General features: G+C 43.3%; 1 protein-coding gene across 7 annotated transcripts in view; it reads left to right on the top strand.

Annotated features, from left to right (window-relative positions):
• Positions 1 to 19,874, top strand: part of st18 (ST18 C2H2C-type zinc finger transcription factor) — a 476,845-nt gene that overhangs the window by 361,836 nt on the left and 95,135 nt on the right. For all 7 annotated transcript variants that reach the window (XM_068031828.1, XM_068031829.1, XM_068031824.1 and 4 more), the window contains exon 10: positions 2,968 to 3,058. In XM_068031828.1, coding sequence (XP_067887929.1) covers positions 2,968 to 3,058 — 91 coding nt within the window. The remainder of the gene's footprint in view (positions 1 to 2,967; positions 3,059 to 19,874) is intronic.

The following is a 19,874-nucleotide window of genomic DNA, read 5'->3' as shown; positions in this document are numbered from 1 at the left end:
GCAGCAAGACCTGGACAATATCCAGGCTTGGGCTGATAAGTGGCAAGTAACATTCGTGCCACACAAGTGCCAGGCAATGACCATCTCCAACAAGAGAGAATCCAAACATCTCCCCTTGACATTCAATGGCATTATGATCACTGAATTCCCCACTATTAGCATCCTGGGGGTTACCATTGACCAGAAGCTGAACTGGACTAGCCATATAAATACCATGGCTACAAGAGCAGGTCAGAGGCTAGGAATCCTACGGAGAGTAACTAACCTCCTGACTCCCCAAAGCCTGTCCACCATCTTCAAGGCACAAGTCAGGTGTGTGATGGAATACTCTTCTCTTGCCTGGATGGGTGCAGCTCCAACAACACTCAAGAAGCGTGACACCATCCAGGACAAACCAGCCCACTTGATTAGCACCCCATCCACAAACTTCCACACCCTTCACCATTGACGCACAGTGGCAGCAGAGTGTACTATCTACAAGATGCACTGCAGCATTGCACCAAGGCTCCTTCGGCTGCACCTTCGAAACCCACGACCTCTACCGCCTAGAAGGACAAGGGCAGCAGTCGCATGGGAGCACAAGTTCCCCTCCAAGTCACGCACCATCCTGACTTGGAACTATATTGCTGTTCCTTCACTGTCGCTGGGTCAAAATCTGGAACTCCCTTCCCAACAGCACTGTGGGTGTACCTACCCCACATGGACTGCAGTGGTTCAAGAAGGCAGTTCACCACCACCTTCTCAAGGGCAATTAGTGATGGGCAATAAATGCTGTCCTAGCCAGCGACGCCCACAACCCAGGAACAAATAAAAAAAACACCTCCTTTACTCTCTCCACCTCAGTTCCAAGAGCAATTTGAAGAGCTCATTCATGTCTTTACCACTAAGACTGAGACCTCTGCAATTGTTCTCCTTTCCCTTTGCATATCAAGTCAAATCTCCCTGATGCTCCTCCATGTCTTGGACTTAAACTCATGTCTTTCTCTACTTTCTCCCCTATGCCCCTCCATGCTGTCTGAAAGTTCATCTATTCCTTGAGATCCACATCCTACTATCGTAACCTCATTCCCACTAACCTGCTGACTACCCAATTTGCCTTCCTGGCTCCCATGGTAGCTGATATTTCCAAATGGTTCCCTCTCCTCAGGTACTGTTACCCTTTCTTATAAAAGTGTTGTCATCCTGCTCCTCAAAACGCCCAACCTCAGCCATGTTGTCATTAAACATCTCCGACCTCCCTTTCCTCACAATTGTGTTGTCACCTTTCAAATACCTGTCCATTTTCCTTGTAACTTCATACCTGAATATCTCCAATCAGGTTTCTGTCCATGCTACAGAATGGAAATGGCCCGAAACATAGTCACAATGACATCTCCTTTAACTGTGGCCATGCTGCATTATCCCTCCTCATTGAAGTCAATGGAGCATAAAATTGGACAATGTGTAAAATCAAAGTTATAATTCTTTTTTAATTTTAAATGGCTTTGCAGTTTATGATCATTTTATGATCAGTTTATGATCTTCTTGATCTGGTCTCATTTGTAACATTCTCCCAAATAGTGACAGTTCTGTTGTTTAGAGGAGTCGCACTGGAATGTAAATAGTGGCAATTGTTGACTGCCTGTCACCCATTCACAATTGGGGGCCTTATTAAATCAGGGTCCTATGCCGTTTATTAGACCCTGACCCAAATTTTTCATTCCTTGGCAAAGTACATGCTACGCCCAATTGAACCACATGATAAGCTACCTAACCAGAGATCTTAAAACTGAAAACACAGGAGACAGCTATGGCATGGACATCTTTGGGATTAGGATGAGTGTAAATGCTCTGACTGTCTCCACAAATATCTTTTAACCTGCTGCTGGTCCCTGTTTACCCACGTACTCCTGGGATTGCTTTTCCCACATGGCCACACCCTCCTCAAGCAATTACTTACCCCTCAGTTCCTTGGGGAAGTGGCAGGATTTCCCAGTCAGTGCTTATTTAGCACTGGTAGCTCTCTGAGCATATTCAAATGAGGCCCAGCCATGAAAATGATTCAGGCCTCCCTCTAGTGCTAACAGATGGGTGGTGCAATTGGTCAGTTCACTGCCTGGCCGATGTGCCCCATATCTGAAAATTAGCTTCATTGTGTTCTCTTTACTGGGTTACTATCAATTTTGAATGGTGATGGAGAATAGCCTTCAATTTATGTGGCATGTGTTTCCTTCCCATTGTGTTGTTAAAAATTAATAGCATATATTTTCTTCAAGGATTAAAATGGCACTGCTTGCTGGTTTAATGTACGTTACATTCCACAGCATGTCTAAGTGGAGAATGGAAGTTAATAATCTGAGTTGGAATAGATGAGGAGGTTCTGGGCAGGAACTTTGGAGCCTCCCAAGCAGGAAAAGAACCTCGCCCTTTCATAAATTACTCAAGTTCTCCTGTCCTTCCAGCAACCATCAGGATCTAAATTTCCTAAATCATCGGTCCTTCTTACAGCTGCCTTTGGGGCACCCGGTGACATTGTCTTGTGATTTCTGCAGACATCTAGATGTTTGGTGAGAACAGGATCAGGTTCAGCATTGTTGCCCTTATAGTGGACTAGCTGGCTAACACCAAATGTTGAGATGCATATGAGGAGAATGAGCAAGTTATCACAGGACTGTCAGCTGGCTTGGAACCATACACCAGCCAAAGTCAGCATTTTCAGGACAGAAGGGAGCAAATTGAATAATATTTTTACATGAAATTACGATAGTACAGCAGAATTCAATGCCTCAATTTGAATCATTGCCATCCTGCATTAAGTGGGTTTTCTTATGCACAATATATACTATGTAAATTTTTTATTTACATGTATTAAGGTTGATGTATACAGATATATAGATAGATACATTATACACTGAAGGAAAAGCAGGGAAATGAATCGGCATCATTACTGACACAGACTTGTTTTGTTGCATCTTTTCCTATATTCAGTCCTTGCAATGCATGAAAATGTGCTCAGGTGTCCAACCCCAGGCTGCACAGGAAGAGGGCATGTGAATAGCAACCGCAATTCACATCGAAGGTAAGTCGTATTACTTAGTATACGTACTTTATAGTGAGAATGTTAGACAATCAAAAGAATAGCTAAATTAATGGGTTAGACCACTTCTTTCATTTCAGAGTTCAACCCATTTGAGAGGGGTAGGATTGAAAGTTGTCTTTTGACTAAGAGCCCTGAGTGGGTTTAGGCAGTCGCAATCCAGTTAATGACACAAAATTATGCTGCTGCCAACTTTTCAGTTTTCAGAAATGGTGATGATGAAAATTGATACAAAGAATAATCACAGTAATATAATCTGTTTGCTTTTTGTGAGGTTGGAGCTTAAGCTTGTTGTCAGGGCAATATAAGAGGAGATTTATAGTGAATGAGCCAACCACTGATTAAAAATTGAGAAAATGGTTACATTGTGGGAAAGTATAGAGGGAATACTTTCTGTTCGGCGATATTCACCTAAAGCAGCGCCTTAAAAAAAGGTAAATATCTTCTGAAAGATGACTTTGGGGGGGAATTTTATGGGCCCTGCAAGAGCAGCTTTGGTGATGGGTGGGGTGATATAATTAGGCATGATTTAACATTTTTGTTTTCCGACGGTGGGTTTTTGTATCACAATCAAGTCAAGTTTGAGGCTATCTGGGGTTCCCTCTGCACGATGGTGGATTGCAGCTTTGCATGTATTTCCATACCATGAATACTCATTAGCCTGCAATTATTTAAAATTAAGTCCTATCTACCAGATTAAGTTAGTGGCGAGCAGTATTCCTGTACCACCTGGTTCACATTTGTTTTAAAGATGGCGTACACCAGTCGGCTTTGTGCAGTTCTGTCTGAGGTCAGTGGTTTCATGTCTTGAACTCATACAAAGAAGGCTAACATTGAAATGGATGTTTAGCCTCCAAGCTCGGCACCAACAAGAATGATTCTTCTCAGGGGATGGCAGGGAAGGCTTGGGGGGTGTGGGGTCGGTGGGGTGCATGAAGTAACAGGGAGGGTACTCGGGCAAGACAGGGTGGGATTATCAGGTTCATGGAGTAGCAGGGGAGGGAGGAGGGCTGGACAGCATGGGGTTATCAGGTGTATGGAGGAGCAGGGGAGGGAGGAGGGGAACGTCCAGGGTGTGTAGTGGTTGTTATTGATGCTGAAGCTGCCTGTGGGTGGTTGCAGGGGTGGTGGGTTGATTTGAGCATTACAGTTAACAGATGGTCATGAAGAGCCTAAAGGGAGGGCTCTGTACATCAGGGTCCTTGGGGTGAATTCAGTGTACTGGCTGCTAGAGGGAATGGTCACAGTCACAGTCACAGGGGGCAGTTGGATTTCGTAGGGGGAAGGTTAAAACTTAGGGTTGGGTATTCCAAGGCATCATAGGGAGGGGAATGGGACTCGACAATAACATTAAGGTAGATTTGAGGAGGTTCAAGGGTGAGGGTTGGCAGTTGGATGGTAACAGAAGTAGGAACAGGGGGGAGGGATGGCACGAATAAATTGGTTATCATCCGGTTCAAGGTCACGCAGTGAGGTTCAATGGTAACAGAGGGAAGGTGTAAGGTTACGTTGAGTGGGTCAAGGGTGATGGCTGCAAGCTGGAAGGCGGCAGGAGGAGGTTGGAAGACGGGGAAACTTGCCTGGAATTGCACTCACAACATTTTCTTGAAGGATAATGCAAACCATGTGGCCACTCAAGGATTGCCAAGCGATTGGTAGGAGGCCCATGATAGTGAGTGGGATTTCCTGGTGGGTGAAATTTTAGGCACATATAAGCGATCTGATCATTACTTCTATGAGTCAGCTGACTGGCAATAGAAGGTTGAATTAGAATGTTCTTCTCATTTCAATATTTGCAAAGCTACAAAGTTATGGGGCTCATACACCCAATTTGTCTCCTACCATGAGAAGAAGAGCAGAGGGAGACTGAGGAGGATTCTTTTCCCTCAACGGATGATGCCTAAATGCCAGCAGCAGGCAGAACAAGAAGGTGAGGTTCCCCAGAATGATACTATCCAGGAAAGACATTATCGAATACGGGCACTGGGCGAGATCACATCCTCAGCACAAAGACAACTTACCTTCAGATGTCAGAGTGGCAATGCCAGAGATGCCTGAGGATGTCACGTGAAATAATCACATAAATTTGTAGGATCCTGCAACACCACCTGCAACCATGTGGGTTTGGTGGGAATCCCATGCCAGTTGGCCTCAAGGTTGCTTCTGCTTTCATTTTTTTTTTGCTCGAGGTTCCTTCCAGGCTCAACAGCCTGCTACATATCACTGTCTAGGAATCCTGCGGCGAGTAACTCACCTCATGACTCCTAAAGCCTGTCCACCATCTCCAAGGTACAAGTCAGGAGTGTGATGGAATACTCTCCACTTGCCTGTATGGGTGCAGCTCCAACAACACTCAAGAAGCTCGACACCATCCAGGACAAAGTAGCCCACTTGATTGGCACCCCATCTACAAACATTGCACATTGTAATGCATGCCTTGTTAGCCCATTGTCCAACACACATGGAACCAAAGAGAAAAACTTAATATCAGCTTCAAGAGCATCATTTACCTTCGCCAATCTGCACAGGTCATTTATATGTTTCAGACACTATACCCAGGTTCTGCGCATCAACCCACGATTTGACACCTCCTCCGCCACCTCCATCCAGGTTGCCTTAGTCAGGCAGGAGGGTCTTCTGATGCCATCAGCAGGAAATAGTACCTCCCACATTTCCCTGATGGCCTGGAGGAGAACCAGCAAGGAAGCATCACTGAAACATGGGGCAGGGCGCTGCCTACTGCCTGACATAATGGTTGGTTAATCAAGTGAAAAAAGATTATGAGGGGGAGTTGGTGCTTGGATACAAACTGAAAGAGAAACAAGGTCAAATTATAGCAAGCTAATTTTTTGGGCGCAATTAGCAAATGGTTCCGAAGGTTGCTAAACCTTGAGGCTTGCAACACAGAATGATTTATAGATGTATGCTTCATAGTGCTTCACAGAGTGACGACGGGTTCCAACAATGAAAGTCCATCCCTGCTGCATGATCACACGTTCCTCCCATGCCTGTCGCTGCACCTTAAAGTTGCATGTGAAATTGTGTGGGAACTGGGAAAAAGGGTGGAAACGAAGTAATGCCAACTTCCGGTTCTGCTGTTGGAAATGTGGTGGAACTCATAATATCCCGGCCTGAGCTAGATTCTCATGGAGATCCACAATTTGTGGTCGCCACCTCTTGTCAGTCATTCTAGTGATGTAAGATATGTCCCATATAAGATGCTAAAGGGTAACCACGTTTGCCGGTAAATGCTTTGAGTGTTCTCCAAATTGGGCGCGACACCTTCATGAAAGAAGGCATGTCGGGGGTAATCAAGGGTTAGAGTTGGCTGCTTGACCATAACTGCAAAGATGCCACTTCTTCAAGTTCTGGAAGATCTATCTACAATGACCATGTGAACCAGTATTCTCAGGGTCTGGGTCACCAGAGGGGCAGATGCTGAGTTGTACCATCTGCTATAAGGACAATCACTGGGAATTCACTTAGGAGTTCTCCTGATTGGCCACCATATCTTCAGCTAAAGATGGTTGGAAATCCTGGATACACTATGTAAATTGTATTTCCACCACATTATCTGCCAAAGTTGCATTGGGTGATCAGGAAAAATCACAAGGAAATTCTTGGCAAATGCAACTCCCTTGCAGCATAGCATAGACACAGGATTAGTAATGGCCAGCTTTGGCCTGAAACCTGCCTGCACCTTCTTGCAGGTACACTGCAGTGCTGTCATTTGAGATGGTACTATGGAATTGTACAGAAGGCAACCCTCCTCTTTAGTATTTCATGCAGGGATAGGCACCAACATGTTACACCATGGACATTTGACAAAATTAGTAACTCAGCCATGGACATGGGGGCAATTAATTTGTATATAAAATGTATAGCCAACTTAATGCCATCGAAACACAGTCCAATTTAAAACACGTTTCTCGATTTAGTGCGATACCTGGCATTGTTTTTGCTTGCACAAGTAGTCAGTCTCTGCCCGCAACTTGATGCAGTGATGCGGAGTATTCTGGATAGATGTCCATCTCTCCAACATGACCTTGATCGCTCTCTCTCCCCCCTCTCCCTCTCTCTCTCTCTCTCTCTCACAGTTGGTCAGTCTCCCTATCTGTGTGTCAGTCTCCATGTCAGTCTCCCTATCTGTGTGTCTGTCTGTATCCCTCTCTGTGTCTGCTTGTGTCCCTCCTCTCTCTGTGTGTCCCCTCTCTCTGTGTCCCCACCTCTCTGTGTCCCCCCCTCTCTGTGTCCCCCCTCTCTCTGTGTCCCCCCTCTCTCTGTGTCCCCCCTCTCTCTGTGTCCCCCCCTCTCTGTTTACTAACCTCAGCTGGTAAAAAGATGCACTTTCGTGCTGTTGCTAAACGAAAGTCTGCCGCCATCTTTAATACTGACATAGCATCTTCCGCCAATGCTAATAACAACCACCGCATCTTTAGTGCTGGAAAATTGGCTTCAGCCAATATTTAGAATTGCTGTTGCCATCTTTAATGCTGGCAATCAGTCCTCAGCCAATGTCTTGAGCTAGAATAAAAGCGAATGCTGGAAATTTGAAATAAATACTCAACAGGTAAAGGAAGAAGTCAATGGTGGATTTCCGAATCCCCAATGTCCAAAATCCACCATTGGAAGAAATTTCTCATCCCTGAATTTAAAATTACCACGGAGCTCAAACTTTTTACCATGGACACTTGTATCCGTGTACGAACATGTTGCCGATCCCTGATTTCATGCAGCAGTCAAAGAGGAGACCAAGTGCTTGGCTGGTCTGCGACTCATTCAGCAACTCATATCTGTACCCAGGATTTTTTGTCCTTTCATCTCGGACTGCCATGCCTTAATCCTCTGACCTTGAAAAAGGCAACTCATCAGTTGAAATCCATCTTAATACTCTCCCAGAACTCGCTGAATATTATACCCCTCCTTGTGATACGCCTCACTACTTTTAATTTGGTTCCCTACCAGTGACTTCATCTTTGGAGCCACCTAAGTTTGCACCTGAAGTTATGGATAATTACGCAAATGAGTCTAGATCAGAAAATTAAATATTATTCAGATTTAAGAATCAAACAGGTGTGAAAGCACTGAAAACCAAATTAGTTAATAATGTTCATCAAGATAAAATGGTCAAATTTCTTTATTCAATAGACTGGATATTCTTTCATTTATGCTACGGGATTGTGGTGGGACTTACACATACTGCCCTGACCCTACATAATCTATTCTAGTTTCCTGGGTCAGGGGTCATTACTTATTCATAGCAGGCTTTCAGTGAGAGCCCTACCACTGGAGCTAAGGAGGGTGGAGAGGAGAGAAATGGGGCTGGAAGCTGTGAGTCGCTTGCCACCAGCATTTGCATGAGACCTGTGGGGGTGCGGTATATGGAGGTAGTCCCATAAAGGACTACAGAAGAGAAATTAAAGTTGGGATGAGAAGTGTATGTCAGTCACTCCACCCAATTTTTCACAGTCTGGAAGGACAGTTCAGGCCAATGGAAGTGAGCTTCCATGGAAGGTCTCCTGCTTGTCCAACCTAAGCTTGGAAAGAAACCCTGTAAATATGGCAATTACACTGTTTTTAGTTGGCTTGTCTGCTGAAGTTATGGCAAACGAGCTGGAGAACTCCAGTGAAAATTTACCTCAGTGTGGAATTTTAGATCCTTTGCACTGAACAATGCAAGTTAGCTATAATGATCAGATTAGCACAATTGTTTAAATACTAGAAATATTTTCACATGTCCTTCATATTTTATTAACTAGTCAATGACTGATTTATTGCATTTGTCTATTCACCTGTAAATTTCACTTATGCACTCTTGCAGCTCTACTGATCAACCAGGGGTCAACAACGTGTCTGTACACGGACACCAGTGTCCATGATAAAAGATTTTGGTGTCCATGAATGGCAATTTCAGGGATGAGGAATTTCCTGCTGACTTCTTCTTCCAAACCAGCCGAACTTAAAAAAAAATTGCAGCAGTCAATTGCACACTGACAAGTGCTTGAGCAAGACAACACTTCCAATTCAGACAAGTGCGGGCTTTTCCAGCACGTTCCGTTTTTTTTAAAAGCCCACCAAAAAGCCCGAACTTGCCCGAATTGGAAGCGCTGTTTCTGCTCAAGCACCTGCCAGTGTGCAAGTGACAGCTGCAATTTTTATGAACAACTGACCAATCACAAAACTGCTCGACTGAGAGTTCTCGCGCTCTGCAGTTGTTAGCGAGAGAGTGAGAGACAGAAAGAGAGAGGGGGGACAGGGAGAGAGAGGGGTGACAGGGCAAGAGAGAGAGGGGGGACAGGGAGGAAAAGAGCAGGGACAGGGAGAGAGAGAGAGGACCGAGAGAGAGGGGGGGCAGAGAGCGAGAGAGTGTAGAGAGAGAGGGGGAGAGAGGGCAGAGAGAGAGGGGCAGAGAGAAAGAGAGTGGAGGGCAGAGATAGAGGGGGCAGAGAGAGAAAGGGGGGAGAAAGGGGGCAGAGAGAGGGGGAGGTGACACAGGGCAGGAGAAGCACAGAGAGGGAGAAAACAGAGAGGGAGGAGGAGAGAGACAGAGAGGGAGAGAGACAGAGAGAGAAAGAGGAGAGAGAGAGTGATCAAGATCATTCCTGAAAGATGGACATCTATCTGGAATACTCCGTATCGCTAAAACAAGTGCGCGGGCAAACATTGACCACTTGTGCAAACAAAAAAATGCCAAGTATCTCACTAAATCAGTGTCCAACATAGTGAAGAGTAAGTAAGTCAATAAATGAGTCTTCTCATTTAAAGCTTCTTGACAAAAATGCACATTTGTTGTTGTTTTGATTAATAGTATGATAATTTTTTTAATGCCTTGATCTTTCTGAACCGACATCCATGTCGGACAAAAATTGTAATGTGGCCCCCACGCAAAAAGGTTGGACATCCCTGCTTCAAGCCTTCAACCTCATGTTTTAAAATAACCAAGCAGCTATGTAGCAGTTACCTAGCAGCTAAGTATGTCAAAGATCAGTAACTGCAATGTGTATCATTTACTATCCAGTTTAAGGGCAGATAACCTGAGTGGCCAGTGTCATTTGAAAGTTGACTGTATCATATAATTACATTATGTTAAAAGTGCACCTTTACTAACAAATAATATATTTGGCTTGGACATAAATTGGTTAATCCGGAGTACAATCTTATAGATAGTGATATTTTGTAACTGAATAATACATGCAATAACCACTCAACTTTTTGCAGAAAAGCTTTTTGTTAGTAATTATCTTGTCAGAGCTGAATCAGAATCAACAGTGGTAGACTGAGATATAGACATGTGTATTTAAGAGAATCGCTTTATTGGAGGAATTGAAGGGTGTTCTTTATTTGTAATTGTGTTTATCTAATTTTGTCACTAGCTTTGGTGAGCAAATGACATTTTGTCCATGAGAGATTCTGTTGTTTCTGTATTTTAGAATCCAGGACCTGGTTTCACAACCTGTCAAGATGAATAAACTAGTCTTGGTCCCTACCATTAATCGCTCTGTCCCTTCCTGTCCCACTCTGCTTTTCTGTTTTATACAACTCTTCTGAAGTACTATCTGCTTTACCCTATAAAATTCTCCTGATTTGGAGATCACTTCCTTTAGTTGACTGTCCTGTCTTCAGATATGTATTACAAGCAGGTGGAGAAGTTGCACAGAGACCATCATGAGTTAAATTGTCTTGTGACAACAGTAGTGTGAGAAATGCTTTATCTTCCTATTGCTGATTTTTCGACTGCCTCACCTCAATGACCACTGTAACAATCCTCTCTTTAAGTTTCATGGTTTGTTGGATGAGTTTATACTCCTGACACAGTGTGAATCCACAGAGATCTTCCAATAAGGTTGATCTGCTACCACGTGACATGATGTAGCTAGCTCTATTCTGTCAACAAAGGTAATTCACATTGGCATTGCATATTATTTTGTTTGCTAGCTAATGCAGTTGTGCTGGTCTCTATTGATGTTTGTATGCTTAGCTACTTTATTTATAGGGATAAATGTGTTTTGATGTCATTAGATTGGCTATACACTTTATATACAGCTTAACTATACTCATGTCTGTGGCTGAGTCAATAATTTTGCTAAATGTCCATGGTGTAACATGTCTGTGCCTATACCTGTGATCAACATGACAGACAAAAACAACTGAACAGGAAGTTTTCCACTTGCTTCATTCTCAGCAAAGTCCTAGTGCATGTTAAGCTTATGCCTTATTGGATCAATGTCCAAAAAAATTTGATTCAAGGTCTCGAGCTTTTGGATGTGCAACAGAAAAGATTCCCTTTGCCAGTATGAGAGGTTCAGGACCAAGCTGTGAGCGGCATTTGTCATAAAAGGAGCAAATTGTGAGAGGACTCCAGCCTACACAAATGTGCTGTTCAGCACCCTGGAGAGGGAGACAGCCTCACAGTGGGCAAGTGCCTTTGGCAAGACCCCTTACATAAAAACATGGATTAAACAGTTGGTGATGAGTAATCATGATATGCAACATTCAAATTGGATGTCTATAACATCAGTATGGCTAGCACAATCAAGTGTGGAGTCTATGCCAGGTGACAGAAACTGTACTGACATGGATTTCTGCATAGTTTTGTTTGCAGACTCTGAAGCATGACGATGAGCTTGAGATTAGTTCCACTGGACAGTTGATTTATCAGCTGATATACCTGTTCAAGTTTCACATGCCTGATAGCACTTTTAGAAGACTGTGTAAATTATTTGACTTTAAGAATTCTTGAACTATGTCAATCATGAGTGCCCAACTACAGAAGTGAGTGCCAAAAATAATATGTCCTTACATATGGCAATCCCATCTGCACTTGAGATCAGTATTAGCGAGTCCATAATGATTTACATCACAACAAACCTGAAAGTCAAATATTTATACAGTCTTACCTATGAACATATGAATAATAATGGACAGAGTAAGACCCTCTGGTCCATCCAGCCTGCCCCACACAACTCTGATGCCAAGTGCATCACAATATAAATATTCTTCATCCCACCCGAAAGCCGTTTGATCTCCAGAGAGAGGTGAGAAAATTCCCCTCACAACAATGAGCGGGGGAATTAAATCGTAGAAAATGCAAAATGTGACCCCAACCCAATGCCCACACACCTACTGCCATTTTTCATGGCAGTGGGTTTTGAGCCTTGTGAGTTTCCTATCTGAGTGAGGCAGGGCACTTAATTAACATCTTTGAATCAAGTTCCCACATTGCAATTGGGAACCTCATTTAAATTTAACAGTTGTCTGCTGTGCTTCCTAAAGGTTGGGAAATGCAGTGGCAAAATGGAGCTGAGAGCTTCCAGCACCAAAAGGTAGCTGTCTTTTATAGCACTCCTTGTGGGCCAGAGGGAGCAGAAGTGCTCCATTCAACCCTCAAAGAATCCTACAACCTCCCATTTGCCAATCATGACCTCTGTCTAGCCTGTCCCACGATCACCCTTCCCCAAGCTCTGAATTGTAGCCTGCTCACTGCCCATTTGTCGGAGACTGTTCCCAAGGGTCTCTGGCTGCAGCCTCCTGCCACTGATTATCCCACCCAGCCTCCAGCAAGCCTATCAATTTGGCCAGCTGCCAGATGGGAAATGGAAGAAAACAATTATGATGAAACCCTGTTGTTAAATTTGGCAGGATCTTCACATCCCCAGTCCTGCCAGGTTCTTTGGCTGCTCTCAGCTTTATCAATATTCTCCCCATCTCCCTGTAAAATTTTCTTCTACAATGTCCATCTTGTATCTCTGGTGGATTGAGCAGCTGCTTGGCAGAAGGTTTCAACAGCCACAATATCTGGTTGAGAGGCCTTGTGGCTCAGCTGATCTTGCTGGTAGATTTCCTATAATAATCAGCTTCCTATAGTGCTCAAATTGATTGCTATAAGCAGGTGCTACTGTACGCCCTGAGTTTAATGGGGGGTTGTCCTAATCCTCTGTGTAACTTTGGCAGAAAACCTGGAGAAACAGTGTGAAATGCTGATAATACTTTCTTTAAAGGTTTCACTGATGGCTGACCAGAGAAACCGCATTGAAATTCCAAGTATATATCTTTGTAGGACAGGACTAGGGGTGGGTGATTATTTTCAACAGAATGTTCTTGCCCTAGGCTGTTATTCCTTATTAATTTCCTTGTGGTAATAATTTCATAAAGATTACAAAGAAAAACATAAACAAGGGAGGCCTTTAAGCCCAACGAGGTCTTTCTTCCCTTATTTGTATATTGAATTGTATATAGAGGATCCACTGGATTGATATAAGTAAATGCAACACCTGGCAAGTCAAAATAGAGCAGCACCACGTGGTGTAGCACCACAATGCACTTGCATGCAATGCTGAGAATTGGTATGGACGGGATTCTCCCTATTAATTCTCATGCAGTGATGGACCAACTAGTTTAGCAGAAACCAAAAGGAGTACAAATGAGGGAAAATTGGGTCGTGAGTCAGTCCAGCGCAGCTCCTAACTGCTCGTTCAAAAACAGAATTGGCAGTTGTTGATGGTTGCCAAATAGAAAGATAACAAGGTGGCAGAAAATAATCTAAAGTAGGAGAGGAATACAAATAAAACAAATGAACTGAATTTGTTTTTGTTTAATAGTCCTGGAATAGTGCTGAAGATTAATTAAAAAGACGTTAAATGAAAGATACAGGGGAATAGAAGGCACACGTGTAAATCAAAACAAGATGAATAAGCAAAGTAAAATTAATGGGGAACAAAAGAGCCAAGTGAAATTAAGAAGAAAGACATTACACATGTTTCCTGTAGTATGCTTACAAAGGAAGGGGATAGATTTAATAGATGGACTAAAAGATGCAAATATTGTCTATTGGTCAACAAGCTGTTACAGACAGGTGGGAAATTGTGCAGGTCGCTTCCACTTTTCACCTTTCAACTGACCGCAGATAGTGTTTTAATTCATGAGTGTTTAAGGGTCAAATAAACAGTCAAATGATAGGTTTGAAAGAAAGATAAATATTTATTGAAACAATACCAGAAAATATTCGCAATCTCGCCCACTTACTCATTCACACACATTCACACTCACAAGAAAAGATAGAGAGTAGATGGTAGCGTGCAATTAGGGTTTGCTTGTTGTAAAGAGAGTTCACTTTAAAACCTTCTGGATTTTCCTGGAGGAATTTTTAACAACGTTGCAGGCCTGAATGTTCCTTGTCTTGGAATTGCTAAAGTGTCGCAGACTCCTTTGATTAAAACTCAGTCTGAAGTTGGTGGTGGAAGTCTTGGTTCAATTTTTCATGTGGAAAGTTTTCAAGAACACTTTGCAATCTTTCTGCCTCAGTAGTTTAAAGATGGTGCTGGCAGAGCTTATTGCTTAGCTGGATTAATCTCACAAATTCTCCAGCTGGAATGGCTTTTTTGTGTCTCTCAAAGCAGTTACTTCATTTCAGGTAAAAACTTATCAGGTTTTGGTTTTAGTCAGGTGACTCAAGATGCTTTCCCCTGGGATGTTCATATAGTGTCCCAGGATATGGTCACCATTGTTACATAATGGCATCTGAATGTGGTCCATTTTGAGAATTAGATGCTATTTCACACCTATTATTTTGACCTGGGCTTCGGAGTCAGTCTACTGCAAGAGCCTTTGCTAACCCAGTTTTACTTATAGGAGTCATTATCATGGAATGGGATGTTTCACATATCAATGTGCCTCCTCAACGCAACTCCAGATGTTAATAATAGTCCCATTTTCAAAAGACAAACATTTTTTTTTATTCTTTCATGAGATGTGGGCATCACTGTCAAGACTAGCATTTATTGCCCATCTCTAATTGCCCTTGACAACTGAGTGACTTGCTAGGCCATTTCAGAAGGCAATTAAAAGCGAACCACATTGCTGTGGGTCTGGAGTTACATGTAGGCCAGGAGAGGTAAGGACGCAGATTTCCTTGCCTAAAAGACATTAGTGAACCAGATGGGTTTTTATGACAATCAATGATAAATTCATGGCACTATTACTGAGACTAGCTTTTAATTCCAGATTTTTTTAATGAATTAATTGAATGTATTAATTAATTGAGTTTAAATTCCACCAGCTGCCATGGTGGGATTTGAACCCATGTCCCCAGGGCATTGACCTGGGTCACTGGATTACTATTTCAGTGACATTATGGGCTGAATTTTAAAGCCTCTCCGATGCTTGGAACGGTGGCGGTGGGGGGGGGAATGAAGATAGTAACGGAGGAGTCCCGCCACCGACCCCGACGCCTGCAGGCCCCATACTGATCTCGGCGGCGGTGGTGAGGCCTCGTAGCAGCCGCCCCGCCGCTCGGCGATGGGACCATAATTTCCATATTTAAATTAATTTGCTTACCTGATTTAATGAAAGTCCCATCGCCTTCTTATTCGCCGCATCGATCTTCATTCGGGCAGCCGGCAACGCCGTACCTTCGAATATCTGTTCGGGGAAACGAGGCATACTCCTGTGGGGAGGGGGGAGGAGGAACTTTTCACAGTGTGGGAGGTGGGAGCAGGGTCAAACTCCTCGGATTGGTTGGGGGATTGATGAGAAGGGGTAAAGGCCAATGGATCAGAACTTTGGGGGGGTGGGGAAAGGTCATTTAATGACGGTCAGTATTCCAGGGTGGGGGGAAAGGACACAAATGAAGTTTAATGCCATTGGGGGGTGGGACAGGGCATTGAAAGATACTTGAAATTATTTACAATAATTTGTACGGAACGTTACCTTTAAAAATTCAACCTGTAATTTAGGGCTGTAAGCCCTTTGAAAATGACGCCTGCGCCTGCGCATTGATGCCAGATGCTGTTGCTGGAGACCAGCTAGCCACCCCCTTCACTTCATCGGTGATGGGGGGGGGGGTGTGGGGAGGTGGGCAGCCTCCTCAGACTTGCTAATAAGCCGCTGTGTTTGGATTTGCGGCAGCTCCGCAACATGGGCTCCATGTGTGCAGGCCACAAATATTTCTGCCATCTGCCTATTTCAGCAGCAGGCTTTTAGAATGCAGCCCTATGACTATGCCACCTTATCCCCCATTATAACATGTTGATTGGCAGTACAGGAGGGGAATCACCTAACATCTCCCTCCACGTTGCCAGGTAGTAAAATGTCCATTTTCTTGCAGCTTAGTTCAACAGTTTACTTTTATTTCATAATTCCTCCAGTTCATTTCATATTTCATCACTCTTCCCTCCATGACCGTGACTTAAAAGCTTAAATAAAGGCTTATGGCTTTAGAGAGGAAGTGGAAGGAACTTTCAAGAATAGACATAAATGCACAGATAGTTAAGAGCAGATGGATATTATTAGGCTTGGTAAATGAGTAATTACAGGTCAGTGAAAATTGAGGATATGAATGAGCGGCTGTCAGCGTAGTGTGGAAAAATAATGGGAAATTTTCAGAACACAAAGGACTGGTTCAAAAGAGATGGCTACACTTAAACCAAATGGGAACAAAGAGATTTGTGAAGATAGTTAAGGTAGTGTTATGGAAGTGATTCTGTTTTCTTTGCCAAAATATTTTTTTGAGGAATTCATAGTCAAACTGAAGAAATGTTGGACCAATTTTTTTTTTCAAGAGGGTCATCAAGGGGACACTGAAAGAACTGGTTTGGCAACAATGTTTACTGGTTGTCACATGACTCAAGTTAAAAATAGAACAGAAACCCTGGTAACAGGGGAAGATGTGGGCAGAGAAGTGATAGGCGCCTCTTGAAAAGACAAGCTTGGGAGCAGTAGCACGCACCTGAGAGGCCAGCAAACTCACAAGCTTATGGTTGTAGTGTTAGTGTTTACCTTCTGGAATTAGATAACGTTAGTTCCTGCTGCTGAAGGAGTGATAAGGAAGGAGAGAACACCACAACCCAGCCCTGCTTTCCAGCACCTCTCTAAAAGACCCTGAGAAGTCCATTGTGCCAACTCATCACATCTCCTGTCTTTGAAGAAAAGCCGGCTAAATTAATTCTCAATGCCGCCTGAAAAGAACTGCTCTAAAAGATTCCACAGACCCATTTACATGTAATCGGAGGCCAGACTGTATGCCAGTTTTGGAACAAAATATATCTCATCTGTTTTTTCTTCAAGAACGAGGAAGTATTCAGCCCAAATGTTTTTTTTTGTTTGTAACAGAGGACTGAACAAAAATCCCTTTTATTTTTCCAGTTAGCTAGTATATGTGTGTGCGTGTGAGTGTGAGGGGCTAAAATAAAAAGGGCACTTTAAAATTTCAATCTGTGTGTTTATGCTTTACTTCATTACCGGTTAAGACTTGTTTTATAATAAACTGATAATTTTGTTATTCATTAATGAAACCTGGTTATTGTGTTTTATTCTGGGAAAAATAGAGTATATGATTGACCGTATCAGTAAGTGGGAACATTTAAATATATGTTGTGACCTGTGGAGAAGTGGAACTAGAATAAAGAGTGCACTCCTCCCACCTCGGCCATAACAGTAGTAATTGAAAATCATTTATATTGGATTGGTGGCGAGGTAGAAGGAAGGAATCCTGATCCCAGGTGAGACAGATAGGGCAGAAGATAGGGCGGCACAGTGGCGCAGTGGTTAGCACCGCAGCCTCACAGCTCCAGGGACCCGGGTTCGATTCCGGGTACTGCCTGTGTGGAGTTTGCAAGTTCTCCCTGTGTCTGCGTGGGTTTTCTCCGGGTGCTCCGGTTTCCTCCCACAAGCCAAAAGACTTGCAGGTTGATAGGTAAATTGGCCATTATAAATTGTCACTAGTGTAGGTAGGTGGTAGGGAAATATAGGGACAGGTGGGAATGTTTGGTAGGAATATGGGATTAGTGTAGGATTAGTATAAATGGGTGGTTGATGTTCGGCACAGACTCGGTGGGCCGAAGGGCCTGTTTCAGTGCTGTATCTCTAATCTAAAAAAAGATAGTCAATAGATGGGTCTGGCCATAGACACCCAAAGAGATACACATGAACCAGACTCCAGAAATGGGAAGACACCAGGCAAATCTATAATGAGATGTTTATACATGAATGATAGAAGCGTTAGGAGTAAGATACCGAAGCTAACATTTGATGTGGCAGTAGAGAACTATGATATGGTATGATTATTAGAAATGTTCTTAGAGCAGTGAGGATGGAAGGGAATGTAATATCCCCACAGTGTTCGAAAAATACAGAGTAGACAAAAAGGTCAATTTTGGCATTTTCTTTTGGCTATCCCAGTGAACCTCTTGCCTTTGCTTTTTGTAGGATTTTTAGAAAAAGAACACAAGAACACAAAAATTGGGAGCAGGGGTAAATCATATGGCCCATTGAGCCCGCTCTGCCATTCAAAACGATCATGGCTGATCTTAGGATTCAATTCCACTTTCCTGCACGCTCGTCATATCCCTTGATTCCCTGAGAGACCAAAAATCTATCTATCCCAGTCTTAAATGTATTCAATGATGTAGCATCCACAAACCTCTGGGATAGAGAATTCCAAAGATTCACAACCCTTTGAGTGAATTAATTTCCCCTCACCTCAGTCCGAAATGATTGGTCTCTTATCCTGAGACTATGGCCCCGTGTTTTAGATTCCCCGAGCAGCGGAATTAATCGCTCAGTGTCTACCCAATTCAGCCCCTTTAAAATCTTATGTTTCAATGAGGTCACCTCCCATTCTCCTAAACTCCTGAGAAACAGGCCCAATTTACTTAGTCTCTCATCATAGGACAACCCTCTCATCCAAGGGACCAATCTAGAGGGTTTATTTCCTCTTTATATCAGTTTTAACTAGTTTGTTGATCCATTTTTGGTCACATTTGGTCATTCCCAGCTTGTTGATTATCAGTGTGAATTTCACAGAATCAGAGAATCACAGAATCATTACAGTGCAGAAGGAGGCCATTTAGCCCATCATGTCTGCACCGGCTCTCTGAAAGAGCAATTCCCTCAGTTCCATTCCCCTGCCTTCTCCCCATAACCCTGCACATTCTTCCTTTTCAGATAATGGGTCTAATTCCCTTTTGAATGCTTCAATTAAACCTGCCTCCACCACGTTCTCAGGCAGCGCATTCCAGACCTTAACCACTCGCTGTGTGAAACAATTTTTCCTCGTGTCACTTTTTCTTCTCTTATCAAATACTTTAAATCTGTGCCCTTTTGTTCTCGATCCTTTCACGAGTGGGAACTGTTTCATTTCTATCTATTCTTCCAAACCCGCGACCTCTACCAACTAGAAGGACAAGGGCAGCAAATACATGGGAACACCGCCACCTGCAAGTTCCCCTCCAAGTCTCACACCATCCTGACTTGGAACTATATCGCCGTTCCTTCACTGTCGCTGGGTCAAAATCCTGGAACTCCCTTCCTAACAGCACTGTGGGTGTACCTAACCCACATGGACTGCAGCGGTTCAAGAAGGCAGCTCACCACCACCTTCTCAAGGGCAATTAGGGATGGGCAATAAATGCTGGCCTGGCCAGCGTCGCCCACATCCCATGAATGACTTACAAAAAAAACTCTGTACAGACCCATCATGATTTTGAATGCCTCTATCAAATCAGCCTTCTCTTCTCCAAGGAAAACAGCCCCAACTTCTCCAGTCTATCTTCATAACTGAAATTCCTCATCCCTGGGACCATTCTCGTGAATCTCTTCTGTACTCTCTCCAATACCCTGACGTCTTTCCTAAATTTATCCAGCATGCTTAGCATTATAACTCTAAAAGTGTTTATTTGTCCTCTACTGAAATGTTGAACAACTTCTGGCTATCTATTTGATTTAGTTATTCCCTTATTTTGTTGAATTTAGCCATTTTTAGCCAAGTTACATACCTAGCTCCTGGTCATAGCTATTTCTAACT

The sequence above is a fragment of the Heterodontus francisci genome, chromosome 5, assembly GCF_036365525.1.
Source record: "Heterodontus francisci isolate sHetFra1 chromosome 5, sHetFra1.hap1, whole genome shotgun sequence".
NCBI lineage: Eukaryota > Metazoa > Chordata > Chondrichthyes > Heterodontiformes > Heterodontidae > Heterodontus > Heterodontus francisci.
Note: the sequence above shows the minus strand (reverse complement) of the source record. Positions and strands in the feature narration are given on the sequence as shown.